General features: G+C 38.3%; 1 protein-coding gene and 1 long non-coding RNA gene across 2 annotated transcripts in view; one reads left to right on the top strand and one right to left on the bottom strand.

Annotated features, from left to right (window-relative positions):
• Nucleotides 1-5,428: 5,428 nt before the first annotated feature.
• Nucleotides 5,429-27,183, bottom strand: part of LOC133633773 (lysosomal alpha-mannosidase-like) — a 32,152-nt gene continuing 10,397 nt past the window's right edge. The window contains exons 5-23 of the mRNA XM_062026440.1: nucleotides 25,992-26,124; nucleotides 24,150-24,295; nucleotides 23,880-24,079; nucleotides 23,698-23,818; nucleotides 23,554-23,632; nucleotides 23,376-23,485; nucleotides 18,910-19,017; nucleotides 18,727-18,843; nucleotides 18,483-18,665; nucleotides 18,310-18,407; nucleotides 18,108-18,228; nucleotides 14,392-14,510; nucleotides 14,210-14,311; nucleotides 12,028-12,115; nucleotides 11,050-11,130; nucleotides 10,759-10,983; nucleotides 10,547-10,696; nucleotides 7,806-7,908; nucleotides 5,429-5,719 (exon numbers count right to left, since the gene is read on the bottom strand). Of these exons, the coding sequence (XP_061882424.1) occupies nucleotides 5,616-5,719; nucleotides 7,806-7,908; nucleotides 10,547-10,696; nucleotides 10,759-10,983; nucleotides 11,050-11,130; nucleotides 12,028-12,115; nucleotides 14,210-14,311; nucleotides 14,392-14,510; nucleotides 18,108-18,228; nucleotides 18,310-18,407; nucleotides 18,483-18,665; nucleotides 18,727-18,843; nucleotides 18,910-19,017; nucleotides 23,376-23,485; nucleotides 23,554-23,632; nucleotides 23,698-23,818; nucleotides 23,880-24,079; nucleotides 24,150-24,295; nucleotides 25,992-26,124 (2,388 nt within the window). The 3' untranslated portion in view covers nucleotides 5,429-5,615. The remainder of the gene's footprint in view (nucleotides 5,720-7,805; nucleotides 7,909-10,546; nucleotides 10,697-10,758; nucleotides 10,984-11,049; nucleotides 11,131-12,027; nucleotides 12,116-14,209; nucleotides 14,312-14,391; nucleotides 14,511-18,107; nucleotides 18,229-18,309; nucleotides 18,408-18,482; nucleotides 18,666-18,726; nucleotides 18,844-18,909; nucleotides 19,018-23,375; nucleotides 23,486-23,553; nucleotides 23,633-23,697; nucleotides 23,819-23,879; nucleotides 24,080-24,149; nucleotides 24,296-25,991; nucleotides 26,125-27,183) is intronic.
• The window catches only part of LOC133633776 (uncharacterized), a 38,753-nt gene continuing 22,332 nt past the window's right edge, over nucleotides 10,763-27,183 (top strand). Inside the window, exons 1-2 of the long non-coding RNA XR_009821836.1 lie at nucleotides 10,763-11,005; nucleotides 14,305-14,519. This is a non-coding gene — a long non-coding RNA (uncharacterized LOC133633776). The remainder of the gene's footprint in view (nucleotides 11,006-14,304; nucleotides 14,520-27,183) is intronic.

Here is a 27,183-nt window from a genome sequence, read left to right on the forward strand (position 1 = left end):
GTGTCTGTGTTTTTTTCCTAGGTGCTGCGGCACAGTGGTTCTTTTCTTTGAAGGATCGTAAAATCAAAACCGTAGCACTTATCCAAACTCTTTGAGTATCCGTCAATCAGAAGGGTTCAATCGCTCTCCTGTAGTAGTTTGAAGCCGAAACGACAAACACGCTCACAGGAGAGAATGTTTGATGTTTAGTGACCGGTTTTAACAAACATTTTGTTTTGAAGGAGGGATTGCAAACTTCCTGTTGATTTTTGCTGAAAGATGTCAATCTGTGAAATGTAGGTGTAGGTGAGACCTACATAGAGGTTTTTGTTTCATGTCTCTAAGACGTTCCTACCGGAAGTTACAAGCCGTTTTGTCTGTGTTTTCCTCTGAGGAGCAGTTTTGTCTGTGTTTTATTCAAAAATTTCGCTTGAGCGCAATTTTGAGTTTTGGGGTTCGGTTTTTTTATTAGATCGCAATTTCCGCCAGTCCTGATGTGTGTGAAAAGTTTGGTGAGTTTTGAAGTATTTTAAGGGGGTCATATTACAGCTCAAAGAGGCAAAAATTAGTGTTTTTAGTACAATTTTGTCTTGAAGGGGGATTTGCCAACTTCCTGTTGGTTTTTGCCAACTTCCTGTTGGTTTTTGCCAGAGGATGTTAAATTATGAAATGTAGGTCTAAGTGAGACCTACATAGAGGTTTTTGTTTCATGTCTCTACGACCTTCCTAGTGGGAGTTACAGGCAGCTTGTTTTGTGTTTCTTCCTAGGGGGGCGCTAGAGCGCAATTTTGATTTTTGGGGTTTGGTTTTTTGACTAAAGTGTTGTGTACGCGTTTTTTGATGTGTGTGTAAAATTTGGTGAGTTTTGAAGCATGTTAAGGGGGGCAAAGTAGTGCGCAAAGCTGCGGAAAAATAATAAAGAATAATAATAATAATAAAACCTTACAAATTCAATAGATCCTTTCGTCCAATTGCAAAAAGACTCCCTTTGGGATTCCTTTGACGATGGGCCGTGCGGGCCCTAAAAATACAAAAATCTGAGGTATTTCATTTGAACTAAGCAAAATTATCTGCCAATAGAACAAGAAAATTTGGCTTGTCAAGACTTTCCAAAACAAGTAAAATTAGCTAACCTGAATGAACCAAAAAATACCTTAAAATAAGTATATTCTCACTAATAACAAGTGTACTACTATATGAGTACATATTTTCTATTGGTTCATTGAAAATGAAGCAGCAAAGTCCATTTGGCTGTCATCTGTTTTAATTATGAGACACAATTGTGTCAGTAATGTTTTTTTTTTCATGCTTGAAATAAGAAATGATTACTTTAAAAAAGTAGTTTTATACTTGTGAGTGTTGATGACACAGCTTTGCAACAGTTGATATTCTAGTTTCAAGCATGTTTTACTCAATATAGGTCATCAAATCTCAGCAACAAGTTGTAATATCTTACTGAGATCATTTAGGACCAAAACCCTTAAAACAAGTAAAACACTCTAACATAAAATCTGCTTAGTGAGAAGAATTATCTTATCAGACAGAAAATAGGCAAATATCACCCTTATTTGAGATATTTCATCTTACTTAGATTTCAGTTTTTCAGGGAAGTAAATAAAACACTATCGCCTTAATGTGTATTTTTAGGGAAAATACTCGATTCTTATTTGTAACGATTCTTAATCGATTTTAAAAATCTAAATTTTCAAATATTTTTTTTCCAAAATTTGTATTTTTATTGCTAATCTGTCCTGTCCAGCCACTCAGACAAATCATAGTTGATGTACAACAGGGGTGTCAAAACTTTTTCCACTGAGGGCCGCAAATGGAAAAATTAAAGCATGTGGGGGCCATTTTGATATTTTTCATTTCAAACCATAACAAAATATATGGATTTTTTGTATTTATTTTACCTTTAGGGGTCCCGGGGACCATAAAGGGTCTCAGTTATTAAAATGTTAAAAATAAGTCTAATTTGTATTATTATTTTTCATTTAACGCTTACAGTAAATCTCTATATCAACTTTTAAAAAAAAAAGGTTTTATGGCTTTTCTGTCAAAAACAACTTTGTTTTTTATTAGAGATGTCCGATAATATCGGCCTGCCGATATTATCGGCCGATATATGCGTTAAAATGTAATATCGGAAATTATCGGTATCGGTTTTTTATTATCAGTATCGTTTTTTTTTTGTTTTTTTTTTAATTAAATCAACATAAAAAACACAAGATACACTTACAATTAGTGCACCAACCCAAAAAACCTCCCTCCCCCATTTACACTCATTTGCACAAAAGGGTTGTTTCTTTCTGTTATTAATATTCTGGTTCCTACATTATATATCAATATATATCAATACAGTCTGCAAGGGATACAGTCCGTAAGCACACATGATTGTGCGTGCTGCTGGTCCACTAACAATACTAACCTTTAACAGTTAATTTTACTAATTTTCATTCATTACTAGTTTCTATGTAACTGTTTTTATATTGTTGTACTTTCTTTTTTATTCAAGAAAATGTTTTTAATTTATTTATCTTATTTTACTAATTTTTTTGAAAAAGTACCTTATCTTCACCATACCTGGTTGTCCAAATTAGGCATAATAATGTGTTAATTCCACGACTGCATATATCGGTTGATATCGGTATCGGTTGATATCGGTATCGGTAATTAAAGAGTTGGACAATATCGGAATATCGGATATCGGCAAAAAGCCATTATCGGACATCCCTATTTTTTATAGTAAAACTAAAATATGCAGTATTTAGTAATTAGAGCCCTAAAAGATCAATAATGCAGGACACCATTGATTTTAATTATTTAATATTTTTGAGTCATCACAGTGAAAAGATAAATAAAATACCACTAAATATATTTGGGATCCAAAAGGTGCCCCACTCATAAAGTGATACATTTTAATAAGTTTTTTTTTTTTTTTTACTTTCATCACTTAAGTTACGAGATCAACTTCAGATATATCTGTCCATTTTACGTTTGAACTATTATTTTGTTTGTTTTATGCTCTTTTGTAAAAAAAAAACACTTTTTTATATGGCAACTACACAATATATGCAATATTTACCACATAAAACATTTTAAAGTGAAACATTTGAACTAATTGGAGCTTTGAAAATAATTAATTATAACATGGATTTTTTGTCTTTTTTTTTTTTTTTTGAGCAATGGCAAAAAAAGAAAAAGAAAGACAAAAGAAAAAAAAACATCCTGCATGGCAGCTTTTGTGTCAACATTGCAACTTTTTCTTGTTAGATTTCACCTCATTCCACTTTTTTTAATGTTCATTTTTATTTTTTACAATAGTATTTCCAGAATGTGTGGCGGGCCGGTAAACAATTAGCTGCGGGCCGCAAATGGCCCCCGGGCCGCACTTTGGACACCCCTGATGTAGATGCTCATATCTGCTCTACACATTTACTTTAGAAAAGAGAAGTGTTGGATACTTTTCTTGTTGTCTTATTTGTATTTGACTTTATTAAAGTCATATAAACATTTATCATAGCTGTTTATCTATTTTATGTAGTAATGTAGTTAATCATAGAACTGGCAATCAATGTTATTTTAAAAAGTCTTGATTTTGAATCGAGAATCGATTCTGAATATTTACCCCCAAGAATGGAATCAAATCGTGTGGTGCCCAAATATTCATAAATTACCTTCTGTTTACCTTCTTAGACTGTCTTTTACCTTACATGACTTTGTATTTTCCCTTTTGTTTACCTTCATTTGAACTAACTTTACCTTTTGTTTACCTTCTTTTACCATCTATTTAAAAGTTAAAGTTAAGGTACCACTGATTGTCACACACACACTAGGTGTGGTGAAATTAAACTCTGCATTTGACCCATCCCCTTGTTCACCCCCTGGGAGGTGAGGGGAGCAGTGGGCAGCAGCGGTGGCCGCGCCCGGGAATCATTTTGGTGATTTAACCTATTTACCTTCTATTTAACTTATTTTAACTGTTATTTAACAAATTTTACCTTTTATTGACCTTCTTTTACCATCTATTTAACTTATTTGTAAGTAACTGTACCTTTTCTTTTACCATCTATTTAACTTATTTACCTTCTATTTAACTTATTTTAACTTTTATTTAACTAATTTTACCTTTTACCATCTATTTACCTTATTTTAACTTTTTTTTAACTAACTTTACCTTTTATTTACCTTCTTTTACCCTTAATTTAACTTACTTTAACTTTTATTTAAACATTTATTTACATTGTTTTACCTTCTATTAATTTTACCTTTTCTTTTACCATTGACCATTCTTTGACTTTTTTTCATATTTTACCTTTTATATTTTTTTACCTTTGTTTACCTTCTATTTAACTTATTTATTTAACTTATATTATTTTACCTTTGTTTACCTTCTATTTAACTTATTTTACCTTTTATATTACTTTATCTTTTATTTACCTTCTAGTTAACTTATTTTACTTTGTTTTTTTTTACCATTTATTTACCTTCTAATGAATGTATTTTACCTTCTTTTACTTACTTATTGTACCTTCTTTTACATTATTTTACTTTGTTGCATCCTATTTTACCTTTAATATTTTCTCTTACCTTTTATATTCATTATTTTGCCTTCAATTTGCCTTATTTTACCTTTTAATTTTCTCTTTTTACCCCTATATATTCCTTATTTTACCTTTTTGATTTAGTACCTTTTATGTTCTATTTACCTTGTATTTACTTATTTTACCTTTAATTCAATGTCATTACCTTCTTTCTACCTTTTACCAATGTGGTCTGGATTTTAATGATTTTTATCAGTTACACTCATTAAACGGTTAATCACAGCAACAGAATATAACTAGAAGCTTTTTTTCTAATCGGTTTAATCATTGCTGCCTGAGGCTGAGCCAATCAGTGGCCACGATACTAAACAGCACACTCTGATTGGTTTGGTGTCGTCTCGTGGCCAATACTACTGCAGTAATGATATTTTTACTTCATTTGGACATTTTTATCCTTGAAAATGCTTAATTCAGGCCAAAAATAGGTAGAATGTGCTTTGTTTTTAAATAAGTGAGTTAAAGTATATTAAAATACCGCCTTTTCAAAGATAACGCTTACTCCTGATTGGCTGAGGAATAACGGTTGAACATTATTCTTTATTGTGCTTGTATCAAAGACAGCAATTGCTAATATTTTGATCCAAAAATGTGGTTAAACAAACTAGACTTTTTGTGTTGAGGTGTGAAAGGTCTATTTTTTTAATATAAGTATTTTTATGGATGTGTGAATACTCAGTTTTTTTCACTATTCGTGCTAATCTACTGTATTGGATTACGGTATTGTAGCTTGTGTACCTAATGAAGTGTCCTGTGAGTTTCCACTGCCACCGATTGTCGTAAAAATCTAACCTACTCTTTACAGCAGAATGACATCATGTGAGAGGATGTTCAATTTGCACACCAAGTAAAAATGATTGACTTTATTGATCAATATAAAAGGTATTTGGCTGACGGGTGCCAGGGTGTCTTTTTACAGTCGCCATGAAGATTGTGGATTTCAGGTCCCGCGGTAAATGAGTCAGTACAAACCCAGTGGAAACATTCACACACAAAATGAAGGCCAAAGAATTAAATATAAAATTTAAAAAATGATTATCTGAGGTCCACCCTGAGCAGGAAGGTTCTGATCTCCATCGGTGTCAAAGTTATCTCCCACGAGGAAATGTCCTCGAGCTGTTTCTTCACTGGCCTCTCCCCTGAAAAAAAATGCCATTTCTGAGAAATTGCGTGAGAGCTGAACTGAAATCCTAACAGTTAGCATGTGTCAAGTACGAAGTTATACGACTGCTAAATTAGCTAAAAAAGTTGGCACGCTAACTACTCTCTCGTCATATTCCCAAGACCGATTGAACCATCTGGAAATGTTCTTTGTCTCTCTCTTTCTTTCTTTCTTTTTTTAGCAGCGTAAATTTGCTTCTCTGTAAACTGATGTTGTTTGAGCCCTCAAATAAATACTTAAAAGACCTTAGCTTTCTCTGGACATGTCTTTATTGAATAGGAACAATTCCAAAAACGTTAACTGCAACACATGTCCACACAAACGGACCCTTTGCCTCGCACGTTGTCGACTTAACATGCACTTTTTAGTAGGAGGAACATGACTTGGTGGTTTGTCAACATAAACGTGTTCCAGTGCACACTTCTGAATGATGTCTGTTAACGTTGACTAATGAATTTTTGTTAAATTACTAAAAATGCCGACACCTTTCTGACGTACGACTTTTTTGGGTTAAAAGTATGCTGACAATTTAATTGAATAAAAAATTGCGTGTTTAAAAATGGTGTTTGTTAAAATACAGTGTTTTAAAATTCCGTACGTAAAATTTAAATGCAGAACAATTTGTGTAAAGTTGTTGCAAAAAATTCAGTGTAAAAAAAAAAAGTGCAGAAAAATGTTAGTATTAAAAAAAAATTCTGTGTAAAAATCAGTGCAGAAAACTCACTGTTGAAAAATCCTGTGTTAAAAATGTGTTGAAAAATTAGGTGTAAAAAAAATCAGTGCAGAAAAATGCGGTGTAAAAACAATTTGTACGGAAAAATATGGAGAATAATTCAGTGCAGAAATATTTGGTGTAAAAAAATTCAGTGCAGAAAAATTTGGTGTAAAAAAAGTTAAGTGCAGAAAAAGTTGGTGTAAAAACAATTAGTGCGGAAATATTCGGTGTAAAAAAAATTTGGTATAAAAACAATACTATGTAAAAATTAGTGCAGAAAACTCAGTGTCGAAAAATCCTGTGTTAAAAAGTTGTTATAAAACAATTCAGTGTAGAAAAATTCAGCGTAAAAAAAATTAAGTGCAGAAAAACTTTGTGTAAAAACAGTGCAGAAAAATTTGGTGTAAAAAAAATTCTGTGTTAAACAATTAGTGCGGAAAAATTTGGAGTATAATTCAGTGCAGGAAAATTTGGTGTAAAAAAAATCCAGTGCAGAAAAATTTGGTATAAAAACAATTCTATGTAAAAATGAGTGCAGAAAACTCAGTGTCGAAAAATCCTGTGTTAAAAAGTTGTTATAAAACAATTCAGTGTAGAAAAATTCAGCGTAAAAAAAATTAAGTGCAGAAAAACTTTGTGTAAAAACAGTGCAGAGAAATTTGGTGTAAAAAAAAATTCTGTGTTAAACAATTAGTGCGGAAAAATTTGGAGTATAATTAAGTGCAGAAAAAATTGGTGTAAAAAAAATTCAGTGCAGAAAAATTTGGTGTAAAAAAAATGTAGTGCAGAAAAAGTTGGTGTAAAAACAATTAGTGCAGACAATTTTTGAGTATAATTCCGTGCAGAAAAAGTTGATGTAAAAACAATTAGTGCGGAAAAATTTGGTGTATAATTCAGTGCAGAAAAATTTGGTGTAAAAAAAATTCAGTGCAGAAAAATTAGTTGCTTCAAAACTCAAGACCCACTTCCAATAAAGACTGAAGCACCTCATTGGTTGGTTCTGAGACAGGATGGATTCCTTTAGGCCTACTTACTGCAAGTGTGGGTCCAGTTATAAAGCAACGAATATTTTGATAAAAACACATTTTTATGTTGAATTTTTAAAAACCTTATTTTAACAAATGTAATTTTTTAACACATTTTTCTACAATGATTTTCTTAATTGAAATTGTCAGCATAATTTGATGTAAAAAAATTCACTTCACAAAATTCAAATGCAAAAAATGCGGCTGCAAAAATTATTTATAGAAAAAAAGCTGTCGTAATAAAGACACAAATTAACCTCCATACGGAACCACCAGAAAGACATTTTAATGGAGTTAACTTGAGTTATGACATCATTTCATACCTGTCTGCGGTGTCCAATCAAAACGCGTCATCTCCTCTTTCCACTGATTGGCTGACAGGTTGAGCTCGGACACGCCCAGCACCTCCAGAGTGGAAAACAGCTTCTACAAATGTAGCACACATGTAAATATGACATAACATAATAATAAGTAACATATTTTCCGGACTATAGAGCTCACCGACATAAATATTAGAAGGAAAAATATTTGTTTCCATACATAAGTCGCACCGGACTGACTATAAGCCACAGATACTGTATATAGGCTGTAAAATTAGTTATTTACACAGAAATATTGTGTAAATCTTTATTTACATACCAAATTGTTTCTAAACGGTGTCTGTAAAACGGCTGATCAAACAAAACAGAAGTCATCGTCATGGACCCACATCCAATTAGCTAAACAGACTCAATAACTCCACGGTGACGTTTTGATGAATTTACTGAGGAATTTTTTAAAACTGAAACAATACAAAAAGAATGCCATTTTAAGTTAATAATACTAACACAGACACTCGTAAACGTGTCAGGATATTAGCTAATGCTAACGACGCTAGCTTGATTACGTTACGATAGCACATACAAATATGCATGAAAACACTCCTACAGACATCACAAATCGGATGGTTTAGTAATGAAGACATGTTTGACTTGTATTGTAACGTTGCTTGGGGTGATGAATTAAGAAATTATGAGTAGAACTGCTATGGACGGCTAAAAGAAGGAACGGCAGTTTGACTTCCGGTTCAATACACTAAAAATAAGGGCACCTGCAGTGAGTGAACTCGTCCGAAAGTTGGCACCGTAGCACAAACAATAACACACCATTTCAGTGTCTTTGATTGTTTTTTTAAAGCAATATTTGCATTACGGCCAACAGCGAAGAAAAATCCATAAAATTAGCCGCGCCGTTTCATCGGCCGCAGGGTTCAAAGCGCGGTGCAAAAATAGTGGCTTATAGTCCGGGAGTAGTGTCAGAATAATTATGTGTAAAGTTACCACACAACTTTAGTATTTTTAAAGCCCGTTGCTATAGTTATTAGCTATTGTGCTCAAGTTAGATCTTTGTATCTGTGCAAAGCCGTCTCTATCAGTGTTGTGTCCAGACTCGGCCTGCTGACTGCCAAGGCCGAACACCGCCGTGACGCAGACAGAGCAGAGACAAGGCGATAGCACCAGCGTCAACACATTTGCATTTTTGTATAATCATATATTGCAGGGGTCACCAACCTTTTTGAAAGCAAGAGCTACTTCTTGGGTACAGATTAATGCGAAGGGCTACCAGTTTGATACACACTTAAATAAATTGCCAGAAATAGCCAATTTGCTGAATTTACCTTTAACTCTATGTTATTATTAATAATTAATGATATTTACACTTAATTGAACGGTTTAAAAGAGGAGAAAACACGAAAAATATGACAATTAAACTTTGAAACATAGTTTATCTTCAATTTCGACTCTTTAAAATTCAACCGAAAAAAAGAAGAGAAAAACTAGCTAATTCGAATCTTTTTGAAAAAATTAAAAAAATTATTTATGGAACATCATTAGTCATTTTTCCTGATTAAGATTAATTTTAGAATTTTGATGACATGTTTTGAATAGGTTAAAATCCAATCTACACTTTTTTAGAATATATAACAAATCGGACCAAGCTATATTTCGAACAAAGACAAATCATTATTTCTTCTAGATTTTCCAGAACAAAAATTTTAAAAGAAATTCAAAATACTTTGAAATAAGATTTAAATTTGATTCTACAGATTTTCTAGATTTGCCAGAATAGTTTTTTTGAATTTTAATCATAAGTTTGAAGAAATATTTCACAAATATTCTTTGTCAAAAAAACAGAAGCTAAAATGAATTAAATTAAAATGTATTTATTATTCTTTACAATAAAACATTTTTTTTACTTGAACATTGATTTAAATTGTCAGGAAAGAAGAGGAAGGAATTTAAAAGGTAAAAAGGTATATGTGTTTAAAAATCCTAAAATCATTTTTAAGGTTGTATTTTTTCTCTAAAATTGTCTTTCTGAAAGTTACAAGAAGCAAAGTAAAAAAATGAATGAATTTATTTGAACAAGTGAAGACCAAGTCTTTAAAATATTTTCTTGGATTTTCAAATTCTATTTGAGTTTTGTCTCTCTTAGAAGTAAAAATGTCAGGCAAAGCGAGACCAGCTTGCTAGTAAATAAATACAATGTAAAAAATAGAGGCAGCTCACAGGTAAGTGCTGCTATTTGAGCTATTTTTAGAACACGCCAGCCGGCGACTCATCTGGTTCTTACGTCTTCCGTCAGTCTACCCCAGGGCAGCTGTGGCTACGAAAGTAGCTTACCACCACCAGGTGTGAATGAATGATGGGTTTTTAACATGTAAAGCGACTTTGGGTACTTAGAAAAGCGCTATATAAATCCCAGGTATTATTATTATTACGGGCTACCTGGTGCCCGCGGGCACCGCGTTGGTGACCCCTGATATATTGTGTCCGACTGGAGTTGTGGAGATTACCCCCCTTCCCTCAGCGACAGCTTCAGTGATGTAACAGGGACCTCCCAAATAAATAGAGGAAGCACTCGGGCTGGACTTTTAGAACGTAGTTTGGATCTGTAACTAGAATACAGCCCAAAACACGTGTCTCCTCATGAGCTAATTTCCTTGCTTCTTGTCGGATTAATAGATGTCATCAGTGTTTGAACCTGACAAGTAGCAAATCAAAGATGAGGCCGTGAGTGTGACCTGCAGGTTGATGGTGACCGGCTGGGAGTTGACTTTGCTCTCCCAGCTCTGGAACTGGTGCTCCAGCCTCAGCAGGACCAGCCGCTCGTCCCACTGACTCAGCGTCAGCAGGTGGACAGCAGGGGGCAGCGCAGCCTGTAGTCCTGAGAACTGAACCGTTTTACTGTAAGTACCAAGCTCGCGTCGATTGCGACCTGAAGTTGCAGCTTCACCTCCAGTCGAGTGTCGGGGCGCAGGTCCCCCTCGGTGAACGTCAGCAGGGGCTGCAGTACCGTCTCCTGCGCCAGGGGGCGGTGCGCATCCGCGGCGGCGGCCGGGCGCTCGAGGGAGACCAGGAGGCGGCCCCGGACCACCAGGCCGTCCGGGAAGACGTCCGAGGTCTCGTTGAGGGGCTCGGCGACCCCGCGGACGTCATCGTACAAAAGACGGCGGTGGAGCTGGACAGGGAGGACACCCGTGGTAAGACAAGTGTGTGTGCCTGGTCTAGTCCGGTCTAGTCTAACCATGATCTCCAAAGAACCGTTCTGGATGCTCCCGCCTCCTTGCGAGCGATCCGTCACCACAGTGAGCTGGTCCTTGTCATCCTAATAATATTTCAACACGTTTTAGTGCAGAATGTTCGCATCCAAGGACACTTGTGTGGGAGGGGGAGTGGCCTGCGGACCTGCAGCGAAGCGGGGTGTGCCAGGACCGGCTTCAAGATCAGCGACAGGTGTGTGGATGACCCACCTGGGAGTGTTTATCTGATCACGTGTCGCTCCGTTAAAGGCAACAGCCGGGAAGGAGCGAAGACGAGCGAGACGGAGACAAGAACCGATGGCTGAAAATAACTCTTTATTGCTAAATAAATTATTGTTCACAACGATGAACGAGGCTGTCATGTCCGTACTTGGTGGTCTGAAGAACCCGGAGGAGCAAGACCTCCACAATTTGGCGCCCAACTCGGCTGGACCACCGGAGGCGGGGAAAGACGACCCCCTGGCGGCTCTCGCGGGCGTGCTCGCCGAGGAGGCCCGCCAACAGTGCCAGGTCCTACCGGCGTCGGCCAATGTCGACGGCCGTCACCGTACACCGCATGGGGGAAGAAGAGGACCACCATGCCTTTTTGGACATTTTTGCGGCCACGGCGAGAGCCGTCTGGGGGTCGTCTTCCCCCGCCTGCGGTGGGCGCCAAATTGTGGAGGTCTTGCTCCTCCGGGTTCTTCAGACCACCAAGTACGGACATGACAGCCTCGTTCATCGTTGTGAACAATAATTTATTTTGCAATAAAGAGTTATTTTCAGCCATCAGTTCGTGTCTCTCCACCATCAACAACTCCCCTTCTCGCCTTCCCGGCTGCTGCCTTTAACGGAGCGACAGGTGATTAGATAAACACTCCCAGGTGGGTCATCTACGCACCTGTCGCTGATCTCGAAGCCGGTCCTGGCACACCCCGCTTCGCTGCAGGTCCGCAGGCCACGCCCCCACACGTGCGACTCACCTTGATGTAGGCGCGAGAGTTGATGGGGTAGAAGTTTCCAGCGATGGGCTCCGACTGCTTCAGGTCCCAAGTGGGCCGGAAGTCCTTCCTGAGTTTACATGAGGGCGTAAAACATACACGGAGAATGTCTGGACGACAGTGCAGGCATTAAAGAAGCCTTTGATGCTGTTTTGTGTCCGTATTTATAATTATTACTATTTAAATAAATAAAACTGTTTAATTTTAAAAATGTGCTTTTACTTGCCATCTAGTGGCTACTTTTAAGTCTGTACTATAAAACAAGTATAACATCAATACTAGGTCTGGGCGATGTGGCTGAAAACTGTATCAGTGTTTTATGTCGATAATTATTGATATTTTTATGACCTATCAAGGCAGAAAGTAAATGTCAACACAAGCATGGAAAACACTTAAAAAATGTAAACAAAATAGTACAAATTTAATTGAACACTTAACAACTAGCGCTAAAAATAGAGAAACCTGAGAAGAACTATTTTCTGTAGGTTGAGTGCCAGGAAATAATGGCTGTGTGACATTAATTTGCCCTGTTATTCTTATTTAACTATGGAAATTAATTTGTGTTATGCAGTCATTATTTAAATATTATGCTTATATCAATAATTATTGGAAATGTTTTATCACCAATGAAAAACAAGGAGCAGGAGCATAATATATTTTATTTCAAATGCAACTTCCTGTGGTCATAATTAGGGATGTCCGATAATGGCTTTTCGCCGATATCCGATATGCCGATATCAACCGATACCGATATCAACTGATATATACAGTCATGGAATTAACACATTATTATGCCTAATTTGGACAACCAGGTATGGTGAAGATAAGGTACTTTTTAAAAAAAATGAATAAAATAAAATAAGATAAATAAATTAAAAACATTTTCTTGAATAAAAAAAGTAAAACAATATAAAAACAGTTACATAGAAACTAGTAATTAAGGAAAATTTGTAAAATTAACGGTTAGTATTATTAGTGGACCAGCAGCACGCACAATCATGTGTGCTTACGGACTGTATCCCTTGCAGACTGTATTGATATATATTGATATATAATGTAGGAACCAGAATATTAATATCAGAAAGAAACAACCCTTTTGTGTGAATGAGTGTAAATGGGGGAGGGAGGTTTTTTGGGTTGGTGCACTAATTGTAAGTGTATCTTGTGTTTTTTATGTGGATTTAATAAAAAAATAAAATAAAATAATAATAATAAAAAAAACCTGATACTGATAATAAAAAAAACCGATACCGATAATTTCCGATATTACATTTTAACGCATTTATCGGCCGATAATATCGGACATCTCTAGTCATAATCCCTCAGCTATCAAGGCAGAAAGGAAATGTCAACACAAGCATGGAAAACACTCAAAAAAAATGTAAACAAAATAGTAAAAATTAAATTGAACACTTAACAATAAGCCCTTAGAAATAAGGAATATGTAAGAAATGCTTGATAAAGTGTAAGAAAATAGTGCAAAGTGTGAAAATGTAAACAGAAAACTGAGGATAACTATTTTCTGCAGGTTTAGTGGCAGGAAGTTACAGCTGGGCTCTAAAGGGTGAGCACAGTTGAGGTGGTGTGGTATTAGCAGTCTTGCCTTGCATCATTTACGGACCACTTTGGTCTAAAATAATATATATATATAAAGAAAATAAATTATATCAAACATTTTATATATTTATAAAATATATATTATACATGTAAAATCTTTATATAATGTTAAATGCAATTTTATTTATTTAATAAATATATTATTTTGGTAACACTTTAGTAGGGGGAACATATTCACTATTAATTAGTTGCTTATTAAAGTAACAAATACTTAATTTAGAGTTATTTGGACACTAGGGGAACATATTAGGGTTAGGGTTACTAACAAGCAATAATTCTGAGGTTATTGAGGGAACATGCTTAGTTAATGGCTTACTGGTTGTATAATAAGGCCATGCAGAATAAGGCATTAATAAGTACTTAATAATGACTAATTAAGAGCCCATATGTTACTAATTTGCATGTTAATAAGCAACTAATTAATGGTGAATATGTGTTCCCTATACTAAAGTGTTACCATTATTTTAAATAAAATACAGACAACTAGAAAGTATGTTTTGTATAAAAACAAGCATTATTTCAGGTTTGTGTGTGCGAGTCAACTCACTTCCTCTTTAGCACTTCTCTTCCGTTGGAGTCGGTGTAGAAGATTCCTGAAGACTTGATGTCCGTGTCTAATCGCGTGATCACCTCTTTGCCCAGCTGGTCACTGAGAGAGAGAGAGAGAGAGAGTGAGACGTTTACGTCGCTTGGACGTCTCACAGGGACCCAACATGTGTCGCCACTCACTCAATGGGAATGGGGCCCACAGTCCACTCCAGCTCCAGGACCCGGCTGTCGGCGTGGAGACGAACCACCTGCGTGGCCCAGGGAGAGAACCTCTGCCTCACTTCCTGCATGACTGACGTCTGAGGGAGGTAAGAAGGCTCACGTTAGGTCTAAAATTATTTACAAATATTCAATTAATTACTAGGTCAAACAACATTGGCTTTTAAAAACTGTGGCTGTAGGCAACCACCTGACGACACACCACAAGATAGCAGTAGCTGCATTTGAAGTATGATACTTTGTTTAGCTCTGTATGCGCTGTAAAATGTTCACACTTGAAACGTCATTGGCTGGTTCTTAGACAGGACCGATTGTTTCAGTCTTGATTTACCAGAAGTGGTGAAGAAGAACAAATATTTATGCACTGACTAAATATATATATATATATATATTAAAAAAAAAAAATTAATCTGGGTTATCTAAATATTTTTTTGTTATGTATAAATATATATACGTATATATATACATTTATATAAATATATTTATATATATATATTTATTTATTTATTTATATATAACAATTTTTTTTTAAATAACCCAGATTAATTAATCTGAATTTAGTTAAAATGTGAATATTTTGATTAAAATTAATTAATCCAAAATTTGTCATATTTACCCTTTGAAGCAACTTTTTCTGCACTGAAATGTTGCTCACACATTTGTACTCAATGAAATTGTTAATTTGACGTAAAAAAAAAAAATTCAGTCCAGGAAATTCAAATGCAAAAAAAATGCCGTTACAAACTGTAAATTCAGTGTCCAAAAAAAGCTCAATCTCCAAAATGGATTACAAATAAATATACATACAATTACGCAGTGTTAAAATAAATACAGTCTAACTATTTTATTACATTTTTTTTTTTTAAACTAAATTCAAATGCAAATGAAAAAACACCTTAACCACTTTAGTCCTATTTTTTGCACTTAAAAACCTCTTAAGGCCCAAGCTGTTTGTTTACATGCTTTTTTTATTTCTCTTTGCTATTTGGGCTTATGGGACCCTAATTACAATAAAAACTAAGAATAATCTTTTGATATGATGTTCTTAGTCCATAAGTACACAAACGTGTACTTCATGTTTAGTGACATGCTAATTCTTATTTTTACACTTTTTTCCCCCAAATTCCATTGTTTGTTACACTCTTCTGACACCACCAGATGGCAGTATAAGTGTCCACATAAGCCGCCATAAGACCCCAATTCAGTAGTGTACACAATTTTGGAGATAAGAGCTAAAAGGTGCTGTCCACGCATGTGGCCACTCAGCTTTTAGAGGTTTTAAGAAAGTTCTCCATCACGTCAGCTCCAGCCTTCTGCTTGTTTGATATTTGTCATTACTGCCACAAGTGGTGGGAAAGTGCATTACAACTGCATACCACAGCTGAGAAAAATATATTTCTTGGCGGCCCAACAGTTGGTTAAGTTTGCATTTTTACACTTTGCACTATTTTCTTACACTTTATCAAGCATTTCTTACACATTCTTTAATTTTAAGAGCTTATTGTTAATTGTTCAATGTGATTTTACTATTTTGTTTACATTGTTTGTTTTCTATGCTTGTGTTGACATTTCCTTTCTGCCTTGATAGCTGAGGGATTATAATCAGAGGAAGGTTACATTTCATACCTAAGACTATAAAAATGGGACCCATTACCTCCCTGCTTGGCACTCAGCATCAAGGGTTGGAATTGGGGGTTAAATCACCAAAAATGATTCCCGGGCGCGGCTACGCTGCTGCCCACTGCTCCCCTCACCTCCCAGGGGGTGAACAAGGGGATGGGTCAAATGCAGAGGACAAATTTCACCACACCTAGTGTGTGTGTGACAATCAGTGGTACTTTAACTTTAACTTAATATATTATTGCCCTGATTGGTCATAAAAAAATATCAATAATTATCAATATGTCAAACACTTGTATCGCTGAGCCCTAATTAGAACATTTAAAATAGAGATGTCCGATAATATCGGACTGCCAATATTATCGGCCGATAAAAGCTTTAAAATGTGATATCGGAAATTATCGGTATCGGTTTCAAAAAAGTACAATTTATGACTTTTTAAAGGGAGAAGTACAGAGCGCCAATAAACCTTAAAGGCACTGCCTTTGCGTGCCGGCCCAATCACATAATATCTACGGCTTTTCACACACACAAGTGAATGCAAGCATACTTAGTCAACAGCCATACAGGTCACACTGAGGGTAGTCGTATAAACAACTTTATCACTGTTACAAATATGCGCCAGACTGTGAACCCACACCAAACAAGAATGACAAACACATTTCGGGAGAACATCCACACCGTAACACAACATAAACACAACAGAACAAATACCCAGAACCCCTTGCAGCACTAACTCTTCCGGACGCTACAATATACGCTACCCCCCTACCCCCCACCTCAACCCTGCCCCCCCCCAACCCCGCCCACCTCAGCGTCCTCATGCTCTCTCAGCATTCCAAGCTGCTGTTTTGAGGCATGTTAAAAAAAATAATGCAGTTTGTGACTTCAATAATAAATATGGCAGTGCCATGTTGGCATTTTTTTTCCATAACTTGAGTTGATTTATTTTGGAAAACCTTGTTACATTGTTTAATGCATCCAGCGGGGCGTCACAACAAAATTAGGCATAATAATGTGTTAAATCCACGACTGTATATATCGGTATCGGTTGATATCGGAATCTGTAATTAAGAGTTGGACAATATCGGATATCGGCAAAAAAGCCATTATCGGACATCTCTAATAATTATCAATATGTCAAACACTTGTATCGCTGAGCCCTAATTAGAACATTTAAAATAGAGATGTCCGATAATATCGGACTGCCAATATTATCGGCCGATAAAAGCTTTAAAATGTGATATCGGAAATTATCGGTATCAGTTTCAAAAAAGTACAATTTATGACTTTTTAAAGGGAGAAGTACAGAGCGCCAATAAACCTTAAAGGCACTGCCTTTGCGTGCCGGCCCAGTCACATAATATCTACGGCTTTTCACACACACAAGTGAATGCAAGGCATACTTAGTCAACAGCCATACAGGTCACACTGAGGGTAGCCGTATAAACAACTTTATCACTGTTACAAATATGCGCCAGACTGTGAACCCACACCAAACAAGAATGACAAACACATTTCGGGAGAACATCCGCACCGTAACACAACATAAACACAACAGAACAAATACCCAGAACCCCTTGCAGCACTAACTCTTCCGGACGCTACAATATACGCTACCCCCTACCCCCCACCTCAGCGTCCTCATGCTCTCTCAGCATTCCAAGCTGCTGTTTTGAGGCATGTTAAAAAAAATAATGCAGTTTGTGACTTCAATAATAAATATGGCAGTGCCATGTTGGCATTTTTTTCCATAACTTGAGTTGATTTATTTTGGAAAACCTTGTTACATTGTTTAATGCATCCAGCGGGGCGTCATAACAAAATTAGGCATAATAATGTGTTAATTCCACGACTGCATGTATCTGTATCGGTTGATATCGGAATCGGTAATTAAGAGTTGGACAATATCGGCAAAAAAGCCATTATTGGACATCTCTAATAATTATCAATATGTCAAACACTTGTATCGCTGAGCCCTAATTAGAACATTTAAAATATACATTTGAATGAAATATCACTAATTCAAGCCAAAATGTCACAAAGTGGATGCGTACCCGAATGCTTTCCGTCTTCACGGTCTTGCTGATGACAAACGGCGTGGAGGAGTTGGGTCGAAAGATGTACGCTCCTGACGGCTGGTTGCTGGCCGAGTTGTTGCCGTCGCTGGCGTTGTACCTCGAAGACGCACAAACACGCTCAAAGGTAAAGCAGAAGTTGACTTTGAGGCGTCAGCGAGGAAAAACAAAAACCACCAACCAGTAGAAGTTCTGCACCAGCTTGATGCTCTGTTTGGTCTCCAAGTTGTCCAGGCCGCTCAGGAGGCCGGTGTCCGGGTCAAACGTCACCCGTAGATACTGCGGCGTTTAAAAAAGGACAATACGTGGTGACCTGGGGTGTTGCGAGCGCGAGTCCAGCTTGCGTGTGTGGACCTCGTTCCAGATGGACTTGGGTGCGCGGTCACGCTTGAAGACGGGAGGAAGCTTCTCCTGAAGCAAGGACACGGAATAGGTGCTGAAGCCCAGCGGGGGGGCTCCCACCTGGAAGACCAGCTCGTTGACGGCGAAGCCGCGGTTCCTCCGCACGTCCCGCGTGGCCTGGGACACCGGCACCACCTGACGGACGACACACGGACAAATGTCCACACATGTCGTCTCACGCTTACAAACGACGCACCTCGCAGTCCACGGACTTGCCCCGAGCGTCGGACACTGCGTAAGCCGTCCCGTTGACGGGGAGCCTGACGGGCCAGGTGACGGTCCGGGCCAGGGGATTGAACACGTTGACGGAGAACTTTTGAGGAGAGAAAAAAGAAATGTCACTCGGGAGGCAGAAAAGGACGAGGGGAAGGTCGGTCACCTTCTTGCTGGACTCAGTGAGAGGACACACGCTGATGTTGAGGTGCTCGCAGTAAACACGCTCGCTGGTGGAGTTGCTGAGGGCGGCCAGACTGTTGCTGACCAGAACCTGCAGATGGCGAGACCAGAACTTGTTTGTGAAGACCTGGACACTAGCTGGGTTAAAGTAGGTCAGCCAAAAGTGGACTTTTGTGATGCATGACAAGATGTACTAAAATGTTTCTGCAGGAAGCAGAAAATATTAGAGATGTCCGATAATATCGGGCTGCCGATATTATCGGCCGATAAATGCTTTAAAATGTAATATCGGAAACGATCGGTATCGGTTTCAAAAAGTTAAATTTATGACTTTTTAAAACGCCGCTGTGTACACGGACGTAGGGAGAAGTACAGAGCGCCAATAAACCTTAAAGGCACTGCCTTTGCGTGCCGGCCCAATCGCATAATATCTACGGCTTTTCACACACACAAGTAAATGCAAGGCATACTTGGTCAACAGCCATACAGGTCACACTGAGGGTGGCCGTATAAACAACTTTAACACTGTTACAAATATGCGCCACACTGTGAACCCACACCAAACAAGAATGACAAACACGTTTCGGGAGAACATCCGCACCGTAACACAACATAAACACAACAGAACAAATACCCAGAACCCCTTGCAGCACTAACTCTTCCGGGTCTGTATATATCGTAATCGGTAATTAAGAGTTGGACAATATGGGAATATCGGATATCGGCAAAAAAGCCATTATCGGACATCTCTACTTAGCATGACACCTTGCGCAACATAAAATAGCTTAAAGGTCGGTAAGCACAACCAGAATTAATACGTACATTGGGCGCACCAGGTTTACAGAATCAGCTTTATTGTCATTACGCAGGGTAACGAGATTGAGGCCATTCCATACAGTGCGATAAAACAAGTGTACACTCTATACCAGGGGTGGGCAATTAATTTTTACCGGGGGCCGCATGAGCAACCCGAGCACTGCTGGAGGGCCACATCGACAATATTTCAATTAAATTTTGCTCAATATTATTTTTGATATATACCGTAAGATAAATAATAATAATAATTAATAATAATAGTAATACTTCAACATAGTGTGTGTGTAACAGCATTCCATGACTAATATAAATAAATTAACATTAATAATAAATGACAGTAAAATAAGCTCACGTATGACTGAGGAGTCATAATGTAACTTTGTGTGGTGTTTGAGTTGTCCGACTTTTTGTGTGGCCATAAACGCACCAGTGGTTTAGTGCTATGCGTGTTGGTGACAGATGACAAGTTGGTTTTGGCCTGGTTTGTACGGCAGAAAATGACTAGTTTTTCGAGATAGAAGTGTTTTACTTATGTTTTTGGTGTGGTTATGTCCGAATATAAACAGTTTTGCAAAATTACATAGAATAAATATGTTTATTTTGTTTAGAATTCAGATGGGATTTGATTTGGTGCGCGGCATATATTTGCTGCGCGCAGCAGACGCTAGCAGTGCGCAATTGCGCAGGCACGCACCTTAGAGCAGACCTGGGCATTCTGCGGCCCGCGGGCCGCATCCGGCCCTTTGTGCGTCCCTGTCCGGCCCGCGTGAGGCCAATTATAAATTACAAAATAAATTTTAAAAAGTATCTATGTCGAGTGTGCAATACAACGGTGCTGCTTTTGTTTTGAAAATCGTTATTTGTATTACTTCCGTGTGGACGTATGCGTGTGCGTGGTTGTGAGTGAATGTGAACAGCTGCAATCATTAATTACAAAATAAAGTTGAAAAAACATCTATGTGGTGCGCGCAAAACAACTGTGCTGCTTTTATTTTGAAAAGTATTATTTATGGGCGTGTGTCCGTGTGTAACCTGCGAGTGAAGGTGCACATTCAGCGACAAGTGATGCACGGTTTACACCCGAGACACTAAAAAGAGAAAAGTTGATGAAGAATGGCGTGTTTTCAACAAGACATGGACTGCCATGCAACGTCCCCTCTAAGGCAGGGGTGGGCAATTAATTTTCACCAGGGGCCGCATAAGCAACCCGAGCACTGCTTGAGGGCCACACGACAATATTTCAATTAAATTTTGCTCAATATTATTTTTGATATACCGTAAGATAAATAATAATGATGATAATAATAATAATAATAATTTAATTTAACCTAACTTAACTTTATGCAAAAGCAGATTGCTTTTGATGGTCACTTTATCATGCATTATCCAACATTTTTCCCCATCAGACTGTTGTTAAAAATAGTTTTTAATCATATTTATTTTATATTGGTTTTTATATTGGTTTTATATGTAATTGTTTTTTCTTTTTATTCAGTCATTGGTGGAGCTAAGGATAATATTTGAATATTGTTTTTAATATTGTTGTGCAGCACTTTGGAAACATTTTGTTGTTTAAATGTGCTGTATAAATAAAGTGGATTGGATTGTCACACCTGCCAGCTTGTCCCATTTCAGTCCTAACATGTCCAAACACGCATTTACCTATGTGAACAAGTCATTACCTGTGGTTGTCTCTTTAATTGACTGCGTGGCTGCCAGCTACTCCGGGATTTGAAAGTCGGCAGTTATCCCACGTAAGAAGAGGAGCAGCTGGGCGGTGTCACGTACATCATTCACAGCTCTCATCCAAAGTTAGGGAAAAACAGTCCAAGTCTCCGGGCATACAGCACAACAAAGTCCAACAAGCACTCCTTAATAAACTCTCCGTCAGAAAACGCCTTACTTTTTCTGGCGCTTTTGTGAGAAATGACGAAACTTGTCCTGACGGCTGCATCTCTGGGGGTGTGAAATATGGCAAAAAGTCCTTGTTGGGTTTGCAGTTTTACCATCAACACATCAGCCTCCCTTGCGCGCGCTTCATCAGACACATTCCGGTATTTTCCCTCGTGTTTCATCGTGTAGTGGCGATTAAAATGATATTCTTTAAACACAGCAAGCTGTGTACCACAAATTAAGCACACGGCTTTACCTTTAATTTATGTAAAGAAATACTTGGCAGTCCATGTCTTGTTGAAAACACGCCATTCCTCATCAACTTTTCTTTTTTTAGCGTCTCATCACTTGTCTCTATGCACCTTCACTCACAGGTTCCCCCCGGACATACGGCCATAAATAACACATTTCAAAATAAAAGCAGCACAGTTGTATTGCGCGCACGACATAGATGTTTTTTAAACTTTATTTTGTCATTTGTGATTGCGCCGTTCAATTCACTCACAATCGCACACGCGCGTACGTCCACACGGAAGTAATACAAATAACGCTTTTCAAAACAAAAGCAGCACCGTTGTATTGCACACTCGACATAGATACTTTTTGAAATTTATTTTGTAATTTATGATTGGCCTCACGCGGGCCGGACAGGGATGCGCAAAGGGCCGGATGCGGCCCGCGGGCCGTACAATGCCCAGGTCTGCTGTAGAAGATGCTAAATAAAGGCAATAAATAAATAAATAAAATAAAGGTGCCATAACCACCCTGAACAGACTTCCCCATTGACCCTCATAACTGCCTTCTCTTCGGTGCAATAACCCATTCCACCAACCACCCTGTTTCATGTAGATATTCATGTACATATTCATTTCACCCTCTGTATAGAGTGTACACTTGTTTTATCGCACTGTATGGAATGGCCTCAATCTCGTTACCCTGCGTAATGACAATAAAGCTGATTCTGATTCTGATAACCTGGTGCGCCCAATGTACGTATTAATTCTGGTTGTGCTTACCGACCTTTAAGCTATTTTATGTTGCGCAAGGTGTCATGCTAAGTAGAGATGTCCGATAATGGCTTTTTTGCCAATATCCGATATTCCCATATTGTCCAACTCTTAATTACCGATTACGATATATACAGACCTGGAAGAGTTAGTGCTGCAAGGGGTTCTGGGTATTTGTTCTGTTGTGTTTATGTTGTGTTACGGTGCGGATGTTCTCCCGAAATGTGTTTGTCATTCTTGTTTGGTGTGGGTTCACAGTGTGGCGCATATTTGTAACAGTGGTAAAGTTGTTTATACGGCCACCCTCAGTGTGACCTGTATGGCTATTGACCAAGTATGCATTGCATTTACTTGTGTGTGTGAAAAGCCGTAGATATTATGCGATTGGGCCGGCACGCAAAGGCAGTGCCTTTAAGGTTTATTGGCGCTCTGTACTTCTCCCTACGTCCGTGTACCACTCCATACAGTGGCGTTTTAAAAAGTCATATATTTTCTTTTTGAAACCGATACCGATGTGGAAGTTGGGAGAATGGTTGCCCCGGGAGATTTTCGTGAGGGGCACTGAAATTCGTGAGTCTCTCAGGAAAATCGGGAGGTTGAAACCGATACCGCCAATTTCCGATATTACATTTTAAAGCATTTATCAGCCGATATTACCGGACATCTCTATTTAGAACACATGATCATGGCTGCGACACGCTTTAAGAACCTCGCACTTTGCGGCGTGACCTACTTGACAGTGTCGCCACCCGTTGGCGAGTCTCCTGGCGTAGTCGTTGGCGACGTGTTGCTTCTCGGTGCCCGAGACGGCGTCGTGATGCTGGGCCACCGCCATGGCTCTGTCTGGACCCGGAGAAGGAGCGGTCAGATCCTAAACCATCACGCTGGAGCGCTTTACAAGACAAACTTACTCAAGGGGCGACTGTCCCCCTCGCCAAAGTGTCCCCTCCTGGACGCCCGTCCGCCCAGAACCTCCAGCCGGTTACAAGTCTTCGAAGACAAAACTTTGGCACTCAGACTGCGGACGTCTTCCCGGTGGTCCGACGTGCACCCACCTGCAGGTTGCTGTTGCTCAGCCTCTCGTAGCGTTTCAGCGCCGGCCTGCTGCTGAAGTAACCCGTCCAGAAGTCGTGAGCGGCGTCCGCGTACGGGAAGAAGTCGTCTGTCTTCAGAGCCCTAAGGGAAAGACCCGGACTTAGACGAGACGGTTCTGGGTCACAACGTGTTGGGATCCTACCAGGAGAAGTTGGCTCTGTGCAGCTCCTGAAGGTAACACGAAGGCGTGGAGTACAGCAGGTTGACCCGACTCCCGTTGGACTGTCGGGCGTTGACGTAGTGGATCAGCTTGTCCAGGTTCTTGTACCACAGGTTGGCGTTCTCGTACTGGAAGTCCGAGCCCATGGTCATGATGATGTGGTTGGTCTTGTACACCTGCGCCTGGGTCCCGAAGCGAGACGTTCAGCGCTTTAGGACACTTTCTTGCTCCCGACGGGTTCGAGGACCTCACCTGGCGGTTTGCGATATTGAGGAAGCGCTCGACCACGTCGTCCACGTTGTAGTCCTCCAGGTCGGGGTCGTCTTTGATGGGCGGGTCGTCACAAGACTGATCCCAGCAGAAGCCCTCAGGGGGGTTGTACCCGTTAGGAAGGATGCCTGGAGGGGACACGGGTTTTCAAAGTGGGGCGGTATAGCTCAGTTGGTAGAGTGGCCGTGCCAGCAACTTGAGGGTTCCAGGTTCGATCCCCGCTTCCGCCATCCTAGTCACTGCCGTTGTGTCCTTGGGCAAGACACTTTACCCACCTGCTCCCAATGCCACCCACACTGGTTTAAATGTAACTTAGATATCGGGTTTCACTAATTAAAGTGCTTTGAGTCACTAGAGAAAAGCGCTATATAAATATAATTGACTTCACTTATTGCCAAAATTGTGTACACTACTGAATTGGGGTCTTATGGCCACTTATGTGGACACTTACACTGCCATCTGGTGGTGTCAGAAGAGTACAACATACAATGGAATTTGGAAAAAAAAAAGTGCAAAAATAAAAATGAGCATGTCACTAAACATGAAGTACACGTTTGTGCACTTATGGACTAAAAGTACATCATATCAAAAGATGATTTTTAGTTTTTATTCTAATTAGGGTCCAATAAGCCCAAATAGCAAAGAGAAATTTAAAAAAAGCATGTAAACAAACAGCTTGGGCCTTAAGAGGTTAAAAAAAGTGGAATAAAAGAGCAAACAGATGAAATATAACGAGAAGAAGTTGCAATATTGACAAATATTTTTTTCTGTTGTAAATAAATTTGTTGTACTAAACTACTTTTGTTGCCTGCTTAAGCTTCGGACAATCCACTACACTGTAAAACATAATAACGAATAAAAATGACTGTTGTTGTGAATTACTTTACATCAAATATTCCATATAACTTATTTTTTAACACCGTTGTGAGTGGGGGCCCTTTTGGAGTCCCCAAAATGTTTGGATTTTTTTTTTTTTTAAATCATCAAAATCAATGTTATAATTTACTTCATGTCAATTATTCCGCTTTTGAATTATTTTTTTGGGGGGGAAATATTGCATATTTTGTGTGCTTGCAGTAAAACAAGTTTGCTGTGACAAAAAGAGCAATAAACAAACAAAAATATCCTTATAAAAATAACAAAAACCTATAATTTAAGGATCGATTTGAAGTTGATCTAGAGCAGGGGTGTCAAACTCACTTTGAAACGTTTTTCGAGGGAATAGTTTTCTTTGACAAAAAGGGCATAAAACAAATATAAAAAACATTAAAAATTAATAACAAATCTGAATTTTTAAATAATGTATGACTTATTTTTAACATCCCTGAGAAATTTAGAGGGATTATTTTGTCACTGCTCCAAAAAATTAAATTAATTAATTTATTAAAAATAAAATATAATTGACCTATTTGAGGCTCCAATTACTTCCCATCAAATACTACACTTTGAAACGTTTTTAGAGGGAATAGTTTTCTTTGACAAAAAGGGCATAAAAAACATTAAAAATTAATAACAAATCTGAAGGTGATCTATAGACTTAAGCGTTAAAAGGTAAACACACGTTTAAATAATATATGACTTATTTATAACATCCCTGAGAAATTTAGAGGGATTATTTTGTCATTGCTCCAAAATATTTAATTAATTAATTAATTAAAAATAAAATAAAATCGACCTATTTGAGGCTCCAATTACTTCACATCAAATATTACACTTTGAAATACTTTTTGGGGAAAAAAATGCATTATTTGTGTTTTTTAAATAAAAATCAGGGTTTTCTTTGACGAAAAAGACATAAAACAAACTTTCCGAGCGTTTAGTTACCCGTGAAGAGGTCGGCCATGGGTGGGGTGAGGCTGTCAGAGGCCCGCCATAGAAGCTCCTGCTCCTTTGCCAGCATCCGCCGACGCCGATCTTGGTAGTCCAAGCGACCGAAGAAAAACCCATCGTAGCCCATCTAGAACAGGGCGCAAACAGGAAGTGATTATAGAGCTTTTGTTAAGGCAGTGAATCTATTTCAATGAACAACTGTGGTTATATACAGTATGTCTATGTGGAGTAACTCATTCAGTTCTGGCCCACCGTGTTCGCTTTTGTCAACATGAAACGTGAGAAACAATTCTATAAAAATGGTCCGTTTATGTCGTGCGGTGGCAAAATTAATAATCTAGTAATCTCTTGTCGAACAACAACTTTAGTCTAAGTGCTTCTTATCTTCCAAGAGACTATGACAAGGACTGTTGTGACGGCGAGATCACTAATTTATATTGTATTTGTCTTTTGGTCAAAGGTTACTATCCAAACGGGTTTATTTTGTGATTGATGCTGTATTACTGCCTTTTCCAATGTTTCCCCAGAACATTCCTGTTCACAATCAGTCGTATCACTTCGCCCCAACCCCTCCTCTCTCTTCTCACATTCATTGTTTACATTGTAAACATCTGGAAGTTTTTCTTTGTCTCTCTCTTTCTGTCGGGTTCAAACACTGATGACATCTATTAAACAGGACAAGAAGCAAATAATCAAACAGAGACAGAATTAAATTTGGCTCAAGTTGAGGAGAAACGTCTGGTCTGTACTCTTGCACAGTCTCCAGCACGCTCTGGCGAAAGATTGTACGCCTCCTCCTTTATTCGGACTTTCCCTGACCACATGGCAACAGCTGCTTCCAAAGGGACGTGGGTCGTAAACAGCGTCGCCTTTGGTTACAGAACAGTTCAAAAGAAAAGGTCGTAAAACAGTTCAAAGAAAGGTTCGTAAAATACTTTAAAAAAGAGGTGTCTGGAACTTGGGCAGATCCTGCCTTCTCTCCGCTTTGTAGTCCTTGGGTTAAAACAATATATTTCCGTTGATTACAATACATGAAAGAAAACAGAACACCTTCATGTTGCTTCCCCCCCTACACAGTCGAGTTTTACAAGCCTTCTTCTTGGTAGGTTCAAAGACATGTTTTTGCTTCTCGCTGGGAACTTATTGAAACACAAAGTTTTTGTGATAACTTAGATAACATTATTCT

Source organism: Entelurus aequoreus, linkage group LG18 (genome assembly GCF_033978785.1).
Source record: "Entelurus aequoreus isolate RoL-2023_Sb linkage group LG18, RoL_Eaeq_v1.1, whole genome shotgun sequence".
In the NCBI taxonomy this organism is placed as follows: Eukaryota; Metazoa; Chordata; class Actinopteri; order Syngnathiformes; family Syngnathidae; genus Entelurus; species Entelurus aequoreus.